Raw genomic sequence first — 14785 nt, 5'->3', positions numbered from 1 at the left:
TATATGCCCCAAATTGGGATGATGCGGGATTTATGAAGCAGATGCTGTGACGTATCCCGGACCTGGAGGTAGGAAACCTGGTAATGGGGGGGGGGGGAACACTTCAACACCACGCTGGACCCAGGGTTAGGTAGATCTAGATCTAGGACCGGAAGGCGGCCGGCAGCGGCCAAGGTGCTTAGGGGGTTTATGGACCAAATGGGGGGGGGGGGGGGGGGGGGGAGTGGATCCGTGGCGATTTGCTAGGCCGCTGGCCAAAGAGTTCTCCTTTTTCTCCCATGTCCATAAGGTATACTCCTGGATAGATTTCTTAGTTTTGAGAAGGTCACTGATTTCGAGGGTGGAAGGAACGGAGTACTCAGCCACAGCTGTTTCAGACTGGGTGGATCTGGGACTAGGAGAGGAGAGGGAGCAGCGTCCACTCTGGCGACTGGATGTGGGATTATTGGCAGATGAGGGAGTCTGCGAAAGAGTGCGGGGATGTATCGAAAGGTACCTGGAGGCCAACGATGATGGGGAGGTCCGAGTGGGAGTAGTATGGGAAGCACTGAAGGCGGTGGTCAGGGGAGAGTTGATCTCCATCAGGGCTCACAAGGGGAAAACAGGCCAAAGAAAGGGAAAGATTACTGGGGGAGATTCTGAGGGTAGATAAAAAATATGCGGAGGCCCCAGATGAAGGACTATACAGGGAGAGGCGACGACTCCAGGCGGAGTTCGACCTGCTGACCACAGGGAGGGCAGAGGCACAGTGGAGGAAGGCACAGGGGATGAGATATGAATATAGGGAATAGGCGAGTCGCCTGTTGGCCCACCAGCTTCGAAAGAGGACAGCGGCGAGGGAGATAGGGGGAGTTAGGGATGAAACGGGAGCCACAGTGCGGAGAGCAGGGAAGATAAATGATGTGTTTAAGACCTTTTATGAGGGATTACATAGGTCCCAACCCCCGAAGGGAACAGAGGGGATGCAGCAGCTTCTGGACCAACTAAGGTTCCCTTGGTGGAGGAGCAGGAGGTGGAGGGCCTGGGGGCGCCAATTGGGGTGGACGAGGTGACCAAAGGGCTGGGGAACATGCAGGCAGGGAAGGCCCCGGGACCAGGTGGGTTCTCGGTGGAATTTTATAGAAAATATGTGGACTTGTTGGCCCCGCTGCTGGTAAGAACCTTTAACGAGGCCAGAGAAGGGGGGACCCTACCCCCAACAATGTCGGAGGCATCGATATCACTAATCTTGAAGCGAGATAAAGACCCGCTGCAATGCAGGTCCTATAGGCCTATCTCACTCCTAAATGTGGACGCCAAGTTGCTGGCAAAGGTGCTGGCAATGAGGATAGAGGATTGTGTCCCGGGGGTGGTGCACGAAGACCAGACAGGGTTCGTAAAGGGGAGACAATTGAATGTCTTGAATGTCAACGTGCGACGGTTATTGGGGGTGATAATGATGCCCCCAGCAGAGGATGAGGCAGAGTTAGTGGCGGCAATGGATGCAGAGAAGACATTTGATAGGGTAGAGTGGGAGTATCTACGGGAGGTGCTGAGGAGGTTCGGGGAGGGGTTTGTCAGCTGGGTTAAACTCCTCTATGGGGCCCCAATGGCAAGTGTAGTCACAAATTGGCAAAGGTCGGAGTATTTTCGACTACACAGGGGAACAAGACAGGGTGCCCGCTGTCCCCATTACTGTTCGCGCTGGCAATTGAACCACTGGCCATAGCGCTGAGAGACTCCAGGAAATGGAGAGAGGTGGTTAGAGGGGGAGAGGAACACCGAGTGTCACTCTACGCGCATGACCTACTGCTGTATGTGGCGGATCCAGTGGGGGGGATGACAGAGGTCATGCAGATATTGAGGGAGTTTGGAGATTTCTCGGGATATAGGCTTAACATGGGAAAGAGTGAGCTTTTCGTGATACACCCTGGGGACCAGAGTAGAGGGATAGATGGCCTGCCGCTAAGGAGAGTGGAAAGAAACTTCCGATACCTGGGGATTCAGATAGCCAGGAGATGGGGAACCTTACACAGACTCAATCTGACTCGGCTGGTGGAACAAATGGAAGAGGATTTCAAAAGGTGGGACATGCAGCCGCTGTCACTGGCGGGCAGAGTGCAGGCGATTAAGATGATGGTCCTCCCGAGGTTCCTATTTGTGTTCCAATGTCTCCCCATATTGATCACTAAGGCCTTTTTCAAAAAAATAGATAGGAACATCATGAGCTTTGTGTGGGCATGGAAGGCCCCGAGGGTAAGGAGGGGGTTCCTACAACGTAGCAGAGACAGAGGGGAACTGGCGTTGCCGAATTTGGGCGACTACTACTGGGTTCCAATGATCTGTAAATGGATGATAGAGGGAGAGGGGGCGGCGTGGAAAAGGCTGGAGATGGTGTCCTGCAAAGGAACGAGCTTAAAAGCGCCGGTGACGGCGCCATTACCGTTCTCCCCGAAAAAGTTTACCACAAACCCAGTGGTGGCGGCAACATTAAGTATCTGGGGGCAATGGAGGCGACAGAGGGGTGTGCTGGGAGCCTCGGTGTGGTCCCCGATCAGGAACAACTATAGGTTTGCCCCAGGGAGGTTGGACGGAGGGTTCCAGAGCTGGCACAGGGCAGGAATCAGGAGAGTGGGAGACTTATTTATAGATGGGACGTTTGCGAGTACTAGAGGAAAAGTATGAGCTGCCCCTGGGAAATATCTTTAGGTGAGACCGTTCACGAGACAACTGGTGAGGGAATTTCCGCTGCTCCCGACACAAGGGATCCAGGACAGGGTGCTTTCGGGGGTGTGGGTCGGGGAGGGCAAAGTGTCCGAAGTATACCGGGAGATGAGAGAAGAGGGGGAGGAGCTGGTAGACGAACTGAAGGGAAAATGGGAAGAGGAGTTCGGGGAGGAGATTGAGGAGGGTTTGTGGGCTGATGCCCTAAGTAGGGTAAATTCCTCTTCCTCGTGTGCCAGGCTTAGCCTGATCCAATTTAAGGTGCTACATAGAGCACACAACGGGAGCGAGGTTGAGCAGGTTCTTCGGAGTGGAGGACAAGTGCGGGAAGTGCAGGGGAAGCCCGGCGAACCACACACATATGTTTTGGTCGTGTCCGGCACTGGAGGGGTATTGGAGGGGAGTGGCGGGAGTGATCTTGAAGGTGGTGAAGGTCCGGGTCAAGCCCAGCTGGGGGGGTTAGCTATATTTGGGGTAGCGGATGAGCCGGGAGTGCAGGAGGCGAAAGAGGCCGAAATTGTGGCCTTTGCGTCCCTAGTAGCCCGGCGTAGGATTTTACTCACGTGAAGGAAGCGAAACCCCCCGGCGTGGAGGCCTGGATAAATGATATGGCGGGGTTCATAAAACTGGAGCGGATGAAGTTTGCGCTGAGAGGATCGGCTCAAGGGTTCACCAGGCGGTGGCAACCATTCCTCGACTATCTAGCGGAACGTTAGGGGGAAGATAGATAGCCAGCAGCAGCAGCCCGGGGGGAGGGGGGTAAATTGTTTGTGTTCTAGATGGGGAGAGGGGGTGGGGGGAGCATTACTTTGTGTTATTTGGTTAGTTTACTATATTATTTAAGCAATGTTATATATCAGTTATCATGCTACCATTTTTGTTGATTTGTAAGGGGAAAAATTGTGTTTGAAAACTTTAATAAAATATATTTTTTTAAAAACCAAAGCATGTGTAAAATGGAACAAAGCAGGTATCGATTCCAGTGATAGTATCATAAAAGAACTAAGATGATTGCATACATGAATCTCTGAGGTCTGCGTCAAGATAATGTTTAAATTTAATTGCACTCAGCCAATCGTGAATGGGGGTTGCAAACACACCAGAGACCCCAGACTTGTGGAAACTAATCTGGTTAAAGCCACACGCACATGAATGACCAGTTCTGAAGTTTGATAAACTGTCAGAATTTAATATTAATAATATATTACTTGCTATGTGGCACATGAGCAACATAAAACACTTTGAAAATGGTGTATTTGCCTCCCGAATTTAAATATAGTAAATGTAATTTACACTGGGAAAGAGCTGGAAAAAAATACCCACAATGTGGGACAAAATCTACTTTAAACAATTGGTACTGAATAGGTGAGAATGGGGAAAGAAAGGAAAACTTGTCATTCTTGTCCAATTAATAAGTACCAGTGCACAACACCGAAATTAATATTCATTTATACCACTTGTCTTTATAATCCTGCCAAGCCGCTGTTAAGTAGTTCCAGTTTATGAAAAATATTGGACCAGAAGGTATGCAATTAATCTAGTACCTATCACTTTGATTTTAATTAAACTGATTAAGAGAAATATAGAAAATATACCATGTCTCCAGTGAGGATTAACCCAGCTCATGCTACCAATTTCATATCACCCGGGTGTTCGCAAAGAAAGCATTTACAATTGTGTAGATAATTTTCCTATTGAATTCGAATTTTAATGAAGAAAAAATACTCCCTTAGCTTTTAAACAGATACCAGTTTATTTTGACTGCTTTCTAGAATACAGCATTTGAAAACGGTGATCATGAGCAGCACACAGTATTTCTCGTGCTGGATTTGGGTTAGTGATAAGTTATGAATTAGTTAGACCACTATCTGTTGATACGATGGGACTGGAATTAGTAACCAGCATGAGGTTTTTCCTCAACTACGAGTTCTAGCTCAACTGTATACCTTCTCTTCCCTACTGTACAAATACTTTAACCGTACATGGGTAATGGGAATACAAGAATTTCATGCAGATACTGGCATTTATAAATAAAACCACCTTGAGAAAAAAAAACACTTGACATTCTTAGACATTGGTTCCTGCAATTTATAACAGCATGGTAGATGGCCTTTCAAGGAACTTCTTGAACTCCGTTAACCACTGAGCACCGACTGCTCCATCCACAACACGATGATCACAGCTCAGGGTTACTGCCATCACATTGGAAACATCAAATCTGTAGGGGTATGATATGGTATTGGTGAGATTTTAAAATTACACATGCCCTTCAACATACTAAAAGACATACCCGAAGCATTTGGAGAACTCAACTCAGGTGAGTGACACAAAGCTACTGAAGTGACCAGCAGATTAGGATCATTAGCAAATAAAATAAAATTCACTTCATTCAAATCTGATCTATTCACATACTTTGACATAAAACATTTTATTGTATTTAAGCATCCAGCCACCTTCTGAATGACATGCTACATGATTAGCCAAAATGTTCCAGGGCAAAAATTAGCTTTAAAAGTTCGATAATTTACATATACTTCAAATAAAGCATTCAGTTTCAATTTATGCACAATGCACAACAAAATTATTTGTAACGTTTTGTATTTAATTTGTACTAGGTGGCCATAACTTAACATTCACAAGAATAATCCACAAACGTTTAAGAGAAATTGTTTACCCCCTCTCATTTTCTGCAGGAAGCAGTCTTTGTTCTGATCCACCAATAGCTAGAATGCATGCTTGGGGTGGGTTGATAATGGCCGAAAAGTTCTTTATACCATACATTCCCAGGTTAGATATTGTAAATGTTCCACCCTAATGTAAAAGGATAAAAATAGAGAGTTACATAGTATGATTTTTTTAAAGTGCGATGATTTACATTGCCAATTTGGAGGAACTGTACTGCATTACTGATCCATAAATAGATCATTTACATTTACATGCATATTTAGACTGAACTACAGAGTTTATTTTGAAACTGTAACTTATCTGGTTTGCCAGAGAGAGGGCGAGAAAGAAAAAGCCTCCCAAAAGCCACTAAAAGACGAGCAATTATCTGGGGTCTGATTAAACCTCTGCAAAATTGAGGCATAGCTTCTTCCTCTTTGCATTCCAGCTCCCTGGAGGTAGAGGCCTACACTCCTCTAGCTTTTTAATTACCTGCTCACTAGATATTAGCGGTTTGTGTGCCTGGACACCCAAATCACTTGTCCAGAGTTACTCATCTCACGATTAAGAAAATATTCCAATTAGTCTTTCTTGGATCCAATGTGCGTGGCACTACACATCATTTTGGCTTTGGGTCACTGTCTGTGTGGAGTTTTGTACATTCTTTGGGTTTCCTCTGGGTGCTCCAGTTTCCTCCCAGTCCAAAAATGTGCAGGTTAGGTGGATTGGATATGCTAAATTGCCTATAAGTGTCCAGGGATGTGCACTTTAGGTTACGGAGATAGAGTGTGGTGGACATGGGTAGAATGCTAATTCAAAGGGTAGGTACAGACTCAATAGGCCGAATAGCCTTCTTCTGCACTCTAGGGATTCTATGACTGAACTTAATTGGCGGGTTTGGCTTCATGGAATCATAGAAGGTGGCCATTTGGCCCACCAAGTCTGCACCACTGAAAGAGCACCGCACTTAAGCTCACACCTCCATCCTAACCCAGTAACCCCACCTTTTGGATGCTAGGGAGCAATTTAGCATGGCCAATCCACCTAACCTGCACATCTTAGGACTGTGGGAGGAAACCGGGCACCCGGAGGAAACCCACGCAGACACGGGGAGACACAGTCACCCGAGGCTCGAATTGAACCAGAGTCCCTGGATCAGTAAGGCAGCAGTGCTAACCACTGTGCCGCCCCTTAAATTTTCGTATTTATGTTTTCAATTCCTCCACGCACCCCAGAATACTATATTTATGTCCAAACACCACAATGGGGGGTACTGAAAGCAGAGGAAGAGATACACTGGATTCTTCTTTACAAATATTAATTCTTACCAGAAATTCATGGGGCTGGAGTTTTCCTCCACGAGCCTTTTCAGCTAAGGATTTCACATCATTATTAATGGAGGCGAGTCCCTTGATATGTGCGTTAAACACTATGGGAGTAATCAGACCAGCAGGAGTGCTCACAGCCACACTAATGTCCACGACATGGTTTCTGGTGAGAAACATACATCAAGTTAGCTCATTTGATCTTTTTCACCAGATAACTTCTAATCCAAGATTTTGTCCTGTGTCATCCCATCACATTAGTGGAACGAGTTGCTACACATCAGTCAATAAGTGTTAACTGATCATGATACAACATGATTGATTATGGAGGAATAAAAATCTTTGGAGCGCCGTGGTTTAAAGCAAGTGTGCTATTTTGATGATCTGGGTTCAAATACAAGTCATATTGATCGGATAAATGCACCTTTCCTCTCGACTGTGTACTAATGGAGCATACGTGGAAGGCATTGAGACCCTCATGAGCCAGTTTTAATGAATGCAGAGCTACATTACAGACAGCTCAAGAGTTCAGTAAGGAGTCTTAAACACCAGGTTAAAGTCCACAGGTTTGCTTGGAATCACTAGCTTTCGGAGAGCAGCTCCTTCATCAGGTGAGACTCACCAGATGAAGCAGCTGCGTCCCAAAAGCTAGTGACTCCAAACAACCTGTTGGACTTTAACCTGGTGTTGCAAGACTCCTTACTGTGCCCACCCCAGTCCAATGCCGGCATCTCCACATCAAGTTCAGAGTTCAGCACACTTTGCTATTTAATTTGTCATCTCAAGTCCGAAATGGGAAAATTCCCAATTTTTGGAACATCGTTTGGCAAAGAGTACTCTTTACCTAGCCCACTTTAAAGTTTGCCTATGTGCTTGGTGTGGATGCAGGGTACTAAACAGTAAAACCATTCCACTCCCCATCACTTTTGGTGTCCACAGTAATTCATAACCTATCCCCTACCTTGGAACATTCTTGTTTTTACAGGCCTCCTGCATACACCACTCAGATTCCTGGTTATACCACTAGCTGCTGAAGATAAGAACACAAAGTACTCCAGACCAAATTCAGCTTTGATGGGCAGCACGGTAGCACAAGTGGCTTCACAGCACCAGGGTCCCAGGTTCGAATCCCCGCTGGGTCACTGTCTGTGTGGAGTCTGCACGTTCCCCAGTGCCTGCGTGGGTTTCCTCCGGGTGCTCCGGTTTCCTCCCACAGTCCAAAGACGTGCAGGTTAGGTGGATTGACCATGATAAATTGCCCTTAATGACCAAAAAGGTTAGGAGGGGTTATTGGGTTCTGGGGATAGGGTGGAAGTGAGGGCTTAAGTGGGTCGATGCAGACTCAATGGGCCGAATGGCCTCCTTCTGCACTGTATGTTCTATGATGGTTTTGTACCAGTCTGGCAAGTGCTTCTAAATTTTTCACACTCCTGCCTAATTGGCTGCATTTCAAAGGCTTAAACCGAGCCACATTCTTGTGAATGAAACAGAGGTCACAGCCATAACCATTTAGCCATGATGTTAAATGTCTTCAAATTGACACAGTTTGATAAAATTTTGAATTATTCTCACTTTATAAAGTCACCAATATTAATGGTACATGCATTGTTCATTGTCTTTCCCTATTTGCAGGTCACAGATAGGAAAATGTAGAGTGAATATTATCAAGCTCTAATAACTTTAGGCCCTAATTATTGTTCTGCAAGTGAAACTTTTGTATCCAATGTTTGGCACGTGAAATTTCACATCACATGACAGGAAGGGTACATCTCTAAATACAAATTAAAACTTATTACAAGTTCCACCTTGAACATTTACATACATCACAGGCTGGTAAAACATTTAAACAAAGGCGCCTTGCATCAAATAAAACTAACACCTTTTAAACACTTGAAATTGCAGAGTGATTACTCACTGCCTGATAACTGTATCCAACCAAGAGGAATTTACTTCGGGAATCTTTAAGCATGCCAAAGCTGAAGCTTTTATGAGGAAATCATTCACGGACAGCTTGATGTTTTCCGATTTGACTTCCTGTAAATGGAAGAGTCACAAATATTAATAATCTCCCAGGGTTGATCTGTCATTTTCCAAGTCGCAAAATGATAATTCCAGATTTATATTTGGTTAAAATTCTGATTGTAGCTAAGCAGTGATTCCCTCATCAATAAGAAAAACAACACCAATTAGAGCCTGGATAATGTTTCCTAACGCATAATATATTATTTATGCAAGTAAATATTCTGGAAGCATACCAAACATGTACATGCTGCGCAGGCCTCTTGTTGAGTGGGAAAGGGATCTAGGTGTTATGGTGCATGATATAATGATTCGCAATCAGTGCCATGAGACTACAGGAAAAGCTAAGAGTACCAGAATGTATTGCTCGAATGACGCAATCTGTAAACAAAAAAGCACTATAATGTCATTCACAAGAACTTAGTAAGTTTTCATCTAAAACAGCATCCATTTTTCATTAACCTAGATGGTGCATGATATAAATGCCCCAGAAAAAGTTCAGAGAAAAGCCACAACCATAACCTAGCTTGAAAACCCCTAGCTGTACTAATATGTTTAAATATAGGTCATTGTTAATTCAGGAAACGTTAATTTTATTTATGTATTTAAAATAATGAAGGGACTAGACTCTCCACGTGGACCAACTATGCAAACAAAATAGGTAGGGGGTAACAGGCATGTGTACAACAAGTTACAATAAGCATAGAAATAGACAGCAGGAAGTTTTTCACATTTGACAGATCATCCTCCTCTTGGTCAAACTGCAAATTCATGTGCAGTTTGCTGGGATCATTCAAAATAGAGCTGGATGAGTTTCTGACTGAGGCCATGTTCATTTCATGCAAAAGACATTGGGTCATCGGCTTCATTGCCAGAGGCCTCCCACAAATCATTCCAATCAATTGGAGGAATTGCTGAACCGGACTAGGGTTTTGTTTTGCCTCTCCTAGGAGATTACAAGCAATGTTGACAGTAGCCTGACCAGGACACCATTTTCTCTCTTCTCCACCCCAATCTCTCAGTTATAAAAGGTGGGTATTATAGCTAGGAGAGATTAGTAAGCAAACCAAGAATGAACGGAACCCCAAAAATATTTACACAAAAATAGCTCTTACCTCATTCAATTGTTTCCTAAGCTCCAGGATCCTATCCATGTTGACGTCTATAGATAGGTAATAATGGGGGATGGTCTGCTTGGACTGTATAAGACGCTGAGCTATAATCTAATGGTAAAACATAAATAAGGGAGTTAGTGAATGGAAAACCAAATGAGACATTTATGCCTCTGTTGCATCCCTTTCACTTTCTAATCAGTTGCAATTTTGTCAATAGTATCTTGCCTTCCGTATACTGGAGAGAGGGATATCTGTGAATGTTCCAGTAGGTACAGGTGCTACCCCAGGAGCAGCTGGAGTTGGAGCCTACATAAAATAATAAGCAAATCAGAGTTAAGTATGTTAAATCATGTTGCACACTAGAAAAGCAGCTAAAATCTATAACAATAACTCATGTATTACATGTGTCACACTTTGATTCTATGTTGTTTGAATTAATTCCAGAGAAAAACTCAGCCAATGAGAAAAAAAAAAGAAAAAAAAAAAAAAAAAAAAAAAATTATTCCACTGTCCCCAAACAAGTTACAAAATTCTTTCTCCATCCTACACTTTGCCTCTATTTGATCACTCAGCATTTCTATGTATAACACTTGCTAAGCATACACCATAACCTGCCACTCATTCTGAGCAACTTCATGTAAACTGTGTCAGTGGTATTTATAATGCAAGTAGTTGGTAGGAGCATCTATAACTTTTTTAATTTTAATTTTGGGATGTAAGCATTGCTGATGAGGCCAATACTTAATGAAATCAATGAAATCTCTACAGTGCAGGAGGTCATTCAGGCCATCGAGTCTGCACCAACCCTCCAAAAGAGCATCCTACCGAGGTCCACTCCCCCGTCCTATACCCATAACCCCACCTAATGCTTGGACACTGCAGGGAAATTTTGCATGGCCAATCCACCTAACCTGCACATCTTTGGACTGTAAGAGGAAACGGGAGCACCTGAAGGAAATTCACACATACACGGGGAGAAAGGGCAAACTCCACATAGACAGTCACCCAAGGCTTGAATTGTACCTGGGTCCCTGGCACTGTAAGGCAGTAGTGCTAACCACTGTGGCACCATGCTGCCCCCTTTCTGGGCAGGAAATATACAAGGACATATTTTGATCGCTTGCCCACCCCTTATTGGACCACTGCAGTCCATATGGTGTAGGTACACCCGCAATGTCAAAGTGCAGGAGGCCATTCGGCCCATCGAGTCTGCACCGGCCCTTGGAAAGAGCACCCTACCCAAGCCCACACCTCCACCCTCTCCCGTAACCCTACCTAACCTTTTTTGGACACCAAGGGCAATTTAGCGTGGCCAATCCACCTAACTTGCACATTTTTGGACTGTAGGAGGAAACCGGAGCAAACTCATGCAGACACGGGGAGAAAGTGCAAACTCGATCACCTGAAGCCGGAATTGAACCTGGGTCCCTGGAGCTGTGAAGCAACAGTGCTAACCACTGTACTACCCTGCCGCTCAATGCTATTGTAGTGGTTTGATGCAATTGACTGGTTGCACTATTTCAGGAGGGCAGTTAAGAATCAACCACATTGCTTTGGATCTGGAGTCACATGTAGGCCAGATCAGGTAAGGACGGCAGATTGCCTTTCCTGAAGGACATTAATCCGGTAGTTTCACGATCATTGTAACAAGATCACTACTTTGTTCCAGATTTACCCATTAATTGAATTTAAACTGCCCAAGCTGCCATGGTGGAATCTGAACTTGGAGCATTAGTCCAGCCGCTAGGTTTCTACTCCAGTGACATTACCATTATGCTGCCATCCCACTTTCAACATTATTCAATTCCTACCAGAACCTATCACAAGAGTGCTAGCTGAATATCATAGCTACAAAGGAGGCGGCTATTTGGCCCCTTGAGCCTGCCCCGACATTAAGATCATGACTAATCGGATTGTGGCATTTACTTTCCTGCCCATGCCCTATACCCTTTACTCCCTGATCAATCAAGAATCTATCTGAGGAAGAAAGGTCCACAGACTAATGACCCCGAGGGAAAAGATTTCCTTCACCTCTGCTGTAAATTGGAAAGCCCTCGGTGTCTTCTAGTCTCTCCATCAAGGGAAACATCCTTTCAGCATCCAACTTGTCAAGTCCCCTCAGGATCTTAAGATATTTTCTCATTCTTCTAAACTCCAATGGTTACAGGTCCAACCTGTCCAACTTCTCCACGTTCATTCAAGGAAGAGTCACATGAATCTTCTCTGCAATCTTCTAATGCAATTATATGCTCAAGTACAGAGACCAATGCTGTACACAAAACTCCAGATGTGATCTCACCAATACCCTGTACAACTGCAGGAAAACTTCCCCAGTTTTATATTCCATTCCCCTTTCTATAAACGACAACATTCCTGCATATTAACATTCTTGTGACTCATGTAGCTGGATACCCATATCCTTCTGTACTGGACAGCTCTGCAATCGCTTTCCATTTAAATAAATGCTGCCTTACTATTCTTCCCGTCAAGTGGACACGTTTACATTTTCCCACACTATACTCCCATCTGCCAATTTTTTGCACACTACTTATCTATATTCCTTTGCAGAGTCCTTATGTGCTCTTCGTAACTTACCCTCCTACCTATCTTTGCATCATCAGCAAATTCAACAAGCAAAATTTGATTCCTTCCACGTCAGTAAAAAGATTGTAAATAGTTGAGGCTCCAGCACTCCATCTTCATACCTCGTCAACCTGGCAATGACCGATTTTTTGCCTACTCGGCTTCCTGTTAGTTAACCAATCCTCTTGGTAGACGCCACAGTTACCAATACTTCTTTCTCATGGTTACAGTTAGCTACCATAACACCATCATCAATAGAATTCACTAGTTGAAAATTAAAGCACTTCAGCTTATTTTCATGCAGTCATTTAATCTTTTAACATTGATTCTTTGAAAGTTAGTTATTTCATGACCATTCTGAAAAATGGTAAGATTTTTTAAATACCATTTTGTAATTCTAACGTAAAATATTGCTTAAACCTCTCTTACTAACATAGCTAGGACTGCTGTTCTGGAATCAATTGGTAACCAAATACTAGGCAACCCAACATCCGTTGTCACAGCATATAGAGATCAAGAGATCGATTTGCTAAAACAATAGAATTGGAAACTAGAGAATAGTACAATTCCAAACTCTCTTTTCCATTCTCCCCAAAATCAGGTATGATCTCACCAAATGGCAGAACAGACTAGAGATCCAAAAAGACTTCCTCCCGTTTCCATTTAATAAATCATGAGTTCTCAAAAATTAAGTTGAATCCAATGTGTTTATTATTCCAAAACCAGAATCAATGGGGACTGCAAAAATAACTTGGCCGTATCTCCTCGATCTGGAGGTGAAATCAGCTCATTCTTCTATAGTATATTCAGTACTGAGTACTCAAGACTTAATCGCACAGCTCCAAAAATGTGAACTGCACTGAAACTTCAGTAGATTTTAATCTTAAGAGTTATTTCAAAGAAACTTACTGGGGCTAGCTTCGAAGGCACAAATGAATCAACGTCCTTTTTCCTGATTTGACCATCTGGTCCAGTACCTGAAGTGAAGAAAATACACCACCAACTTAAGAGCACAAATATCAGTTTTAGACCAATCCAAGTGATGGCTGGGAAAGTTTTATATGCCAGTGCCTTTTCAAAATTGGCTGAAGTTTTAAATTCATTGTAATATATTCAATAGGGCTTATTTTTGCAAACGCATAGCTCTATCACTTTTCCCATTTGCATTCTAAAATGAATAGGTTAGTGTTAATGGAATAAAGACGACTATTTTAAAAAGGACCCATGTTAAAATGTTCATACTTTAAAATATAAAGATACATCTCAAATGTGCCAAAACAGGCAGTTGTGATCTTGGCTTAACATCTTAATTGCGAGGTTGAAACTTAGCATGGTAGAATGCAGGCCAAATTCAAGAGTGGGCCTGAACACACAAACTTCTGATTTTGGGTCAAAACTCCCACCAACTGAGTCAAGCAATCAACATATGCCCTTGGTATAAACAATCTGCTGTGACTATTAAATAATTTTAACATTTCAAGATATACCTACCCCAAAGCAGCTATATTTCAATTTGAATGCAACTTACCTTTAATTTGTTTGAGGTCAATGCCCTTGTCAGCTGCCAATTTCTTTGCCAAAGGGCTTGCAAAGACTCGACCTTTGGGATCTCTTGACTTGACTGGGAGTGATACAGTTGGTGCTGCCACAGGCTGTTGTGCGAGAGGTGCAGCCTGGAACAAATTTCATAAGTTTGACTGAGCAATCCATATAATCTCCCCTTCAAATAAGACACATAATCTGGCAGCTTTTACTGAACAGTGGGTTACTACACATTATCAGCTAAAACATTTTTTTCCATTAAATTTATGAGTGCATCATTGTTTTTGACATTTTATTATTAAACCTCGATTCAAACAACACAGGACAAGTTTCAAGCAGGAAACTTTCAAGCCATAATAAACGCCCATATCTGATGTAACAGAAAATCAGCAATACAGTATGTTAAATAGCGGAAGCATGTCAATTTGACTCACTGATTCAGCAAGCTGATGCATCCAGTGGCTAAACCATATAATCAAAGAGGTCTTAGGTTCAATCCCTGGACTACTGAGCTGATCTTTGCAGACATTTGGGGTGTTGCAGTTGGTTTTAGTGCCCTCGTCAATAAAGGCTAAAATCAACCTGAATTTCCATTTCTGATCCCAAAACAACAATCCCTGCTCACATGAGAGAATCACGATTCATCTGTGGTTTAACAGCCTGGCAGATGCAGCCAAGGTTCACACATGAAGAGTAACCACTTAGACAAACCAATCTAAATGCTAAATGGCCACCAGAGATTGAACACAGGTGGGAGAGGGAAAAACCCGACCTCTTCAGAAGATTTGAAGCACCAAGTGTTACAGATGTGTAGATATAGTTATGGGCTCTTAC

The 14785-nt window shown here is 43.5% G+C and overlaps 1 protein-coding gene across 1 annotated transcript in view; it reads right to left on the bottom strand.

Moving 5' to 3' along the window:
- Window positions 1–4432: 4432 nt before the first annotated feature.
- The window catches only part of dlat (dihydrolipoamide S-acetyltransferase (E2 component of pyruvate dehydrogenase complex)), a 38991-nt gene continuing 28638 nt past the window's right edge, over window positions 4433–14785 (bottom strand). The window contains exons 7-14 of the mRNA XM_072486588.1: window positions 13938–14082; window positions 13319–13386; window positions 10052–10132; window positions 9827–9934; window positions 8608–8726; window positions 6696–6858; window positions 5378–5514; window positions 4433–4921 (exon numbers count right to left, since the gene is read on the bottom strand). Of these exons, the coding sequence (XP_072342689.1) occupies window positions 4792–4921; window positions 5378–5514; window positions 6696–6858; window positions 8608–8726; window positions 9827–9934; window positions 10052–10132; window positions 13319–13386; window positions 13938–14082 (951 nt within the window). The 3' untranslated portion in view covers window positions 4433–4791. The remainder of the gene's footprint in view (window positions 4922–5377; window positions 5515–6695; window positions 6859–8607; window positions 8727–9826; window positions 9935–10051; window positions 10133–13318; window positions 13387–13937; window positions 14083–14785) is intronic.

The sequence above is a fragment of the Scyliorhinus torazame genome, chromosome 21 (genome assembly GCF_047496885.1).
Source record: "Scyliorhinus torazame isolate Kashiwa2021f chromosome 21, sScyTor2.1, whole genome shotgun sequence".
Taxonomy (NCBI): Eukaryota; Metazoa; Chordata; class Chondrichthyes; order Carcharhiniformes; family Scyliorhinidae; genus Scyliorhinus; species Scyliorhinus torazame.
The sequence above is the reverse complement of the archived record's forward strand: the minus strand, read 5'-3'. Positions and strand labels throughout refer to the sequence as shown.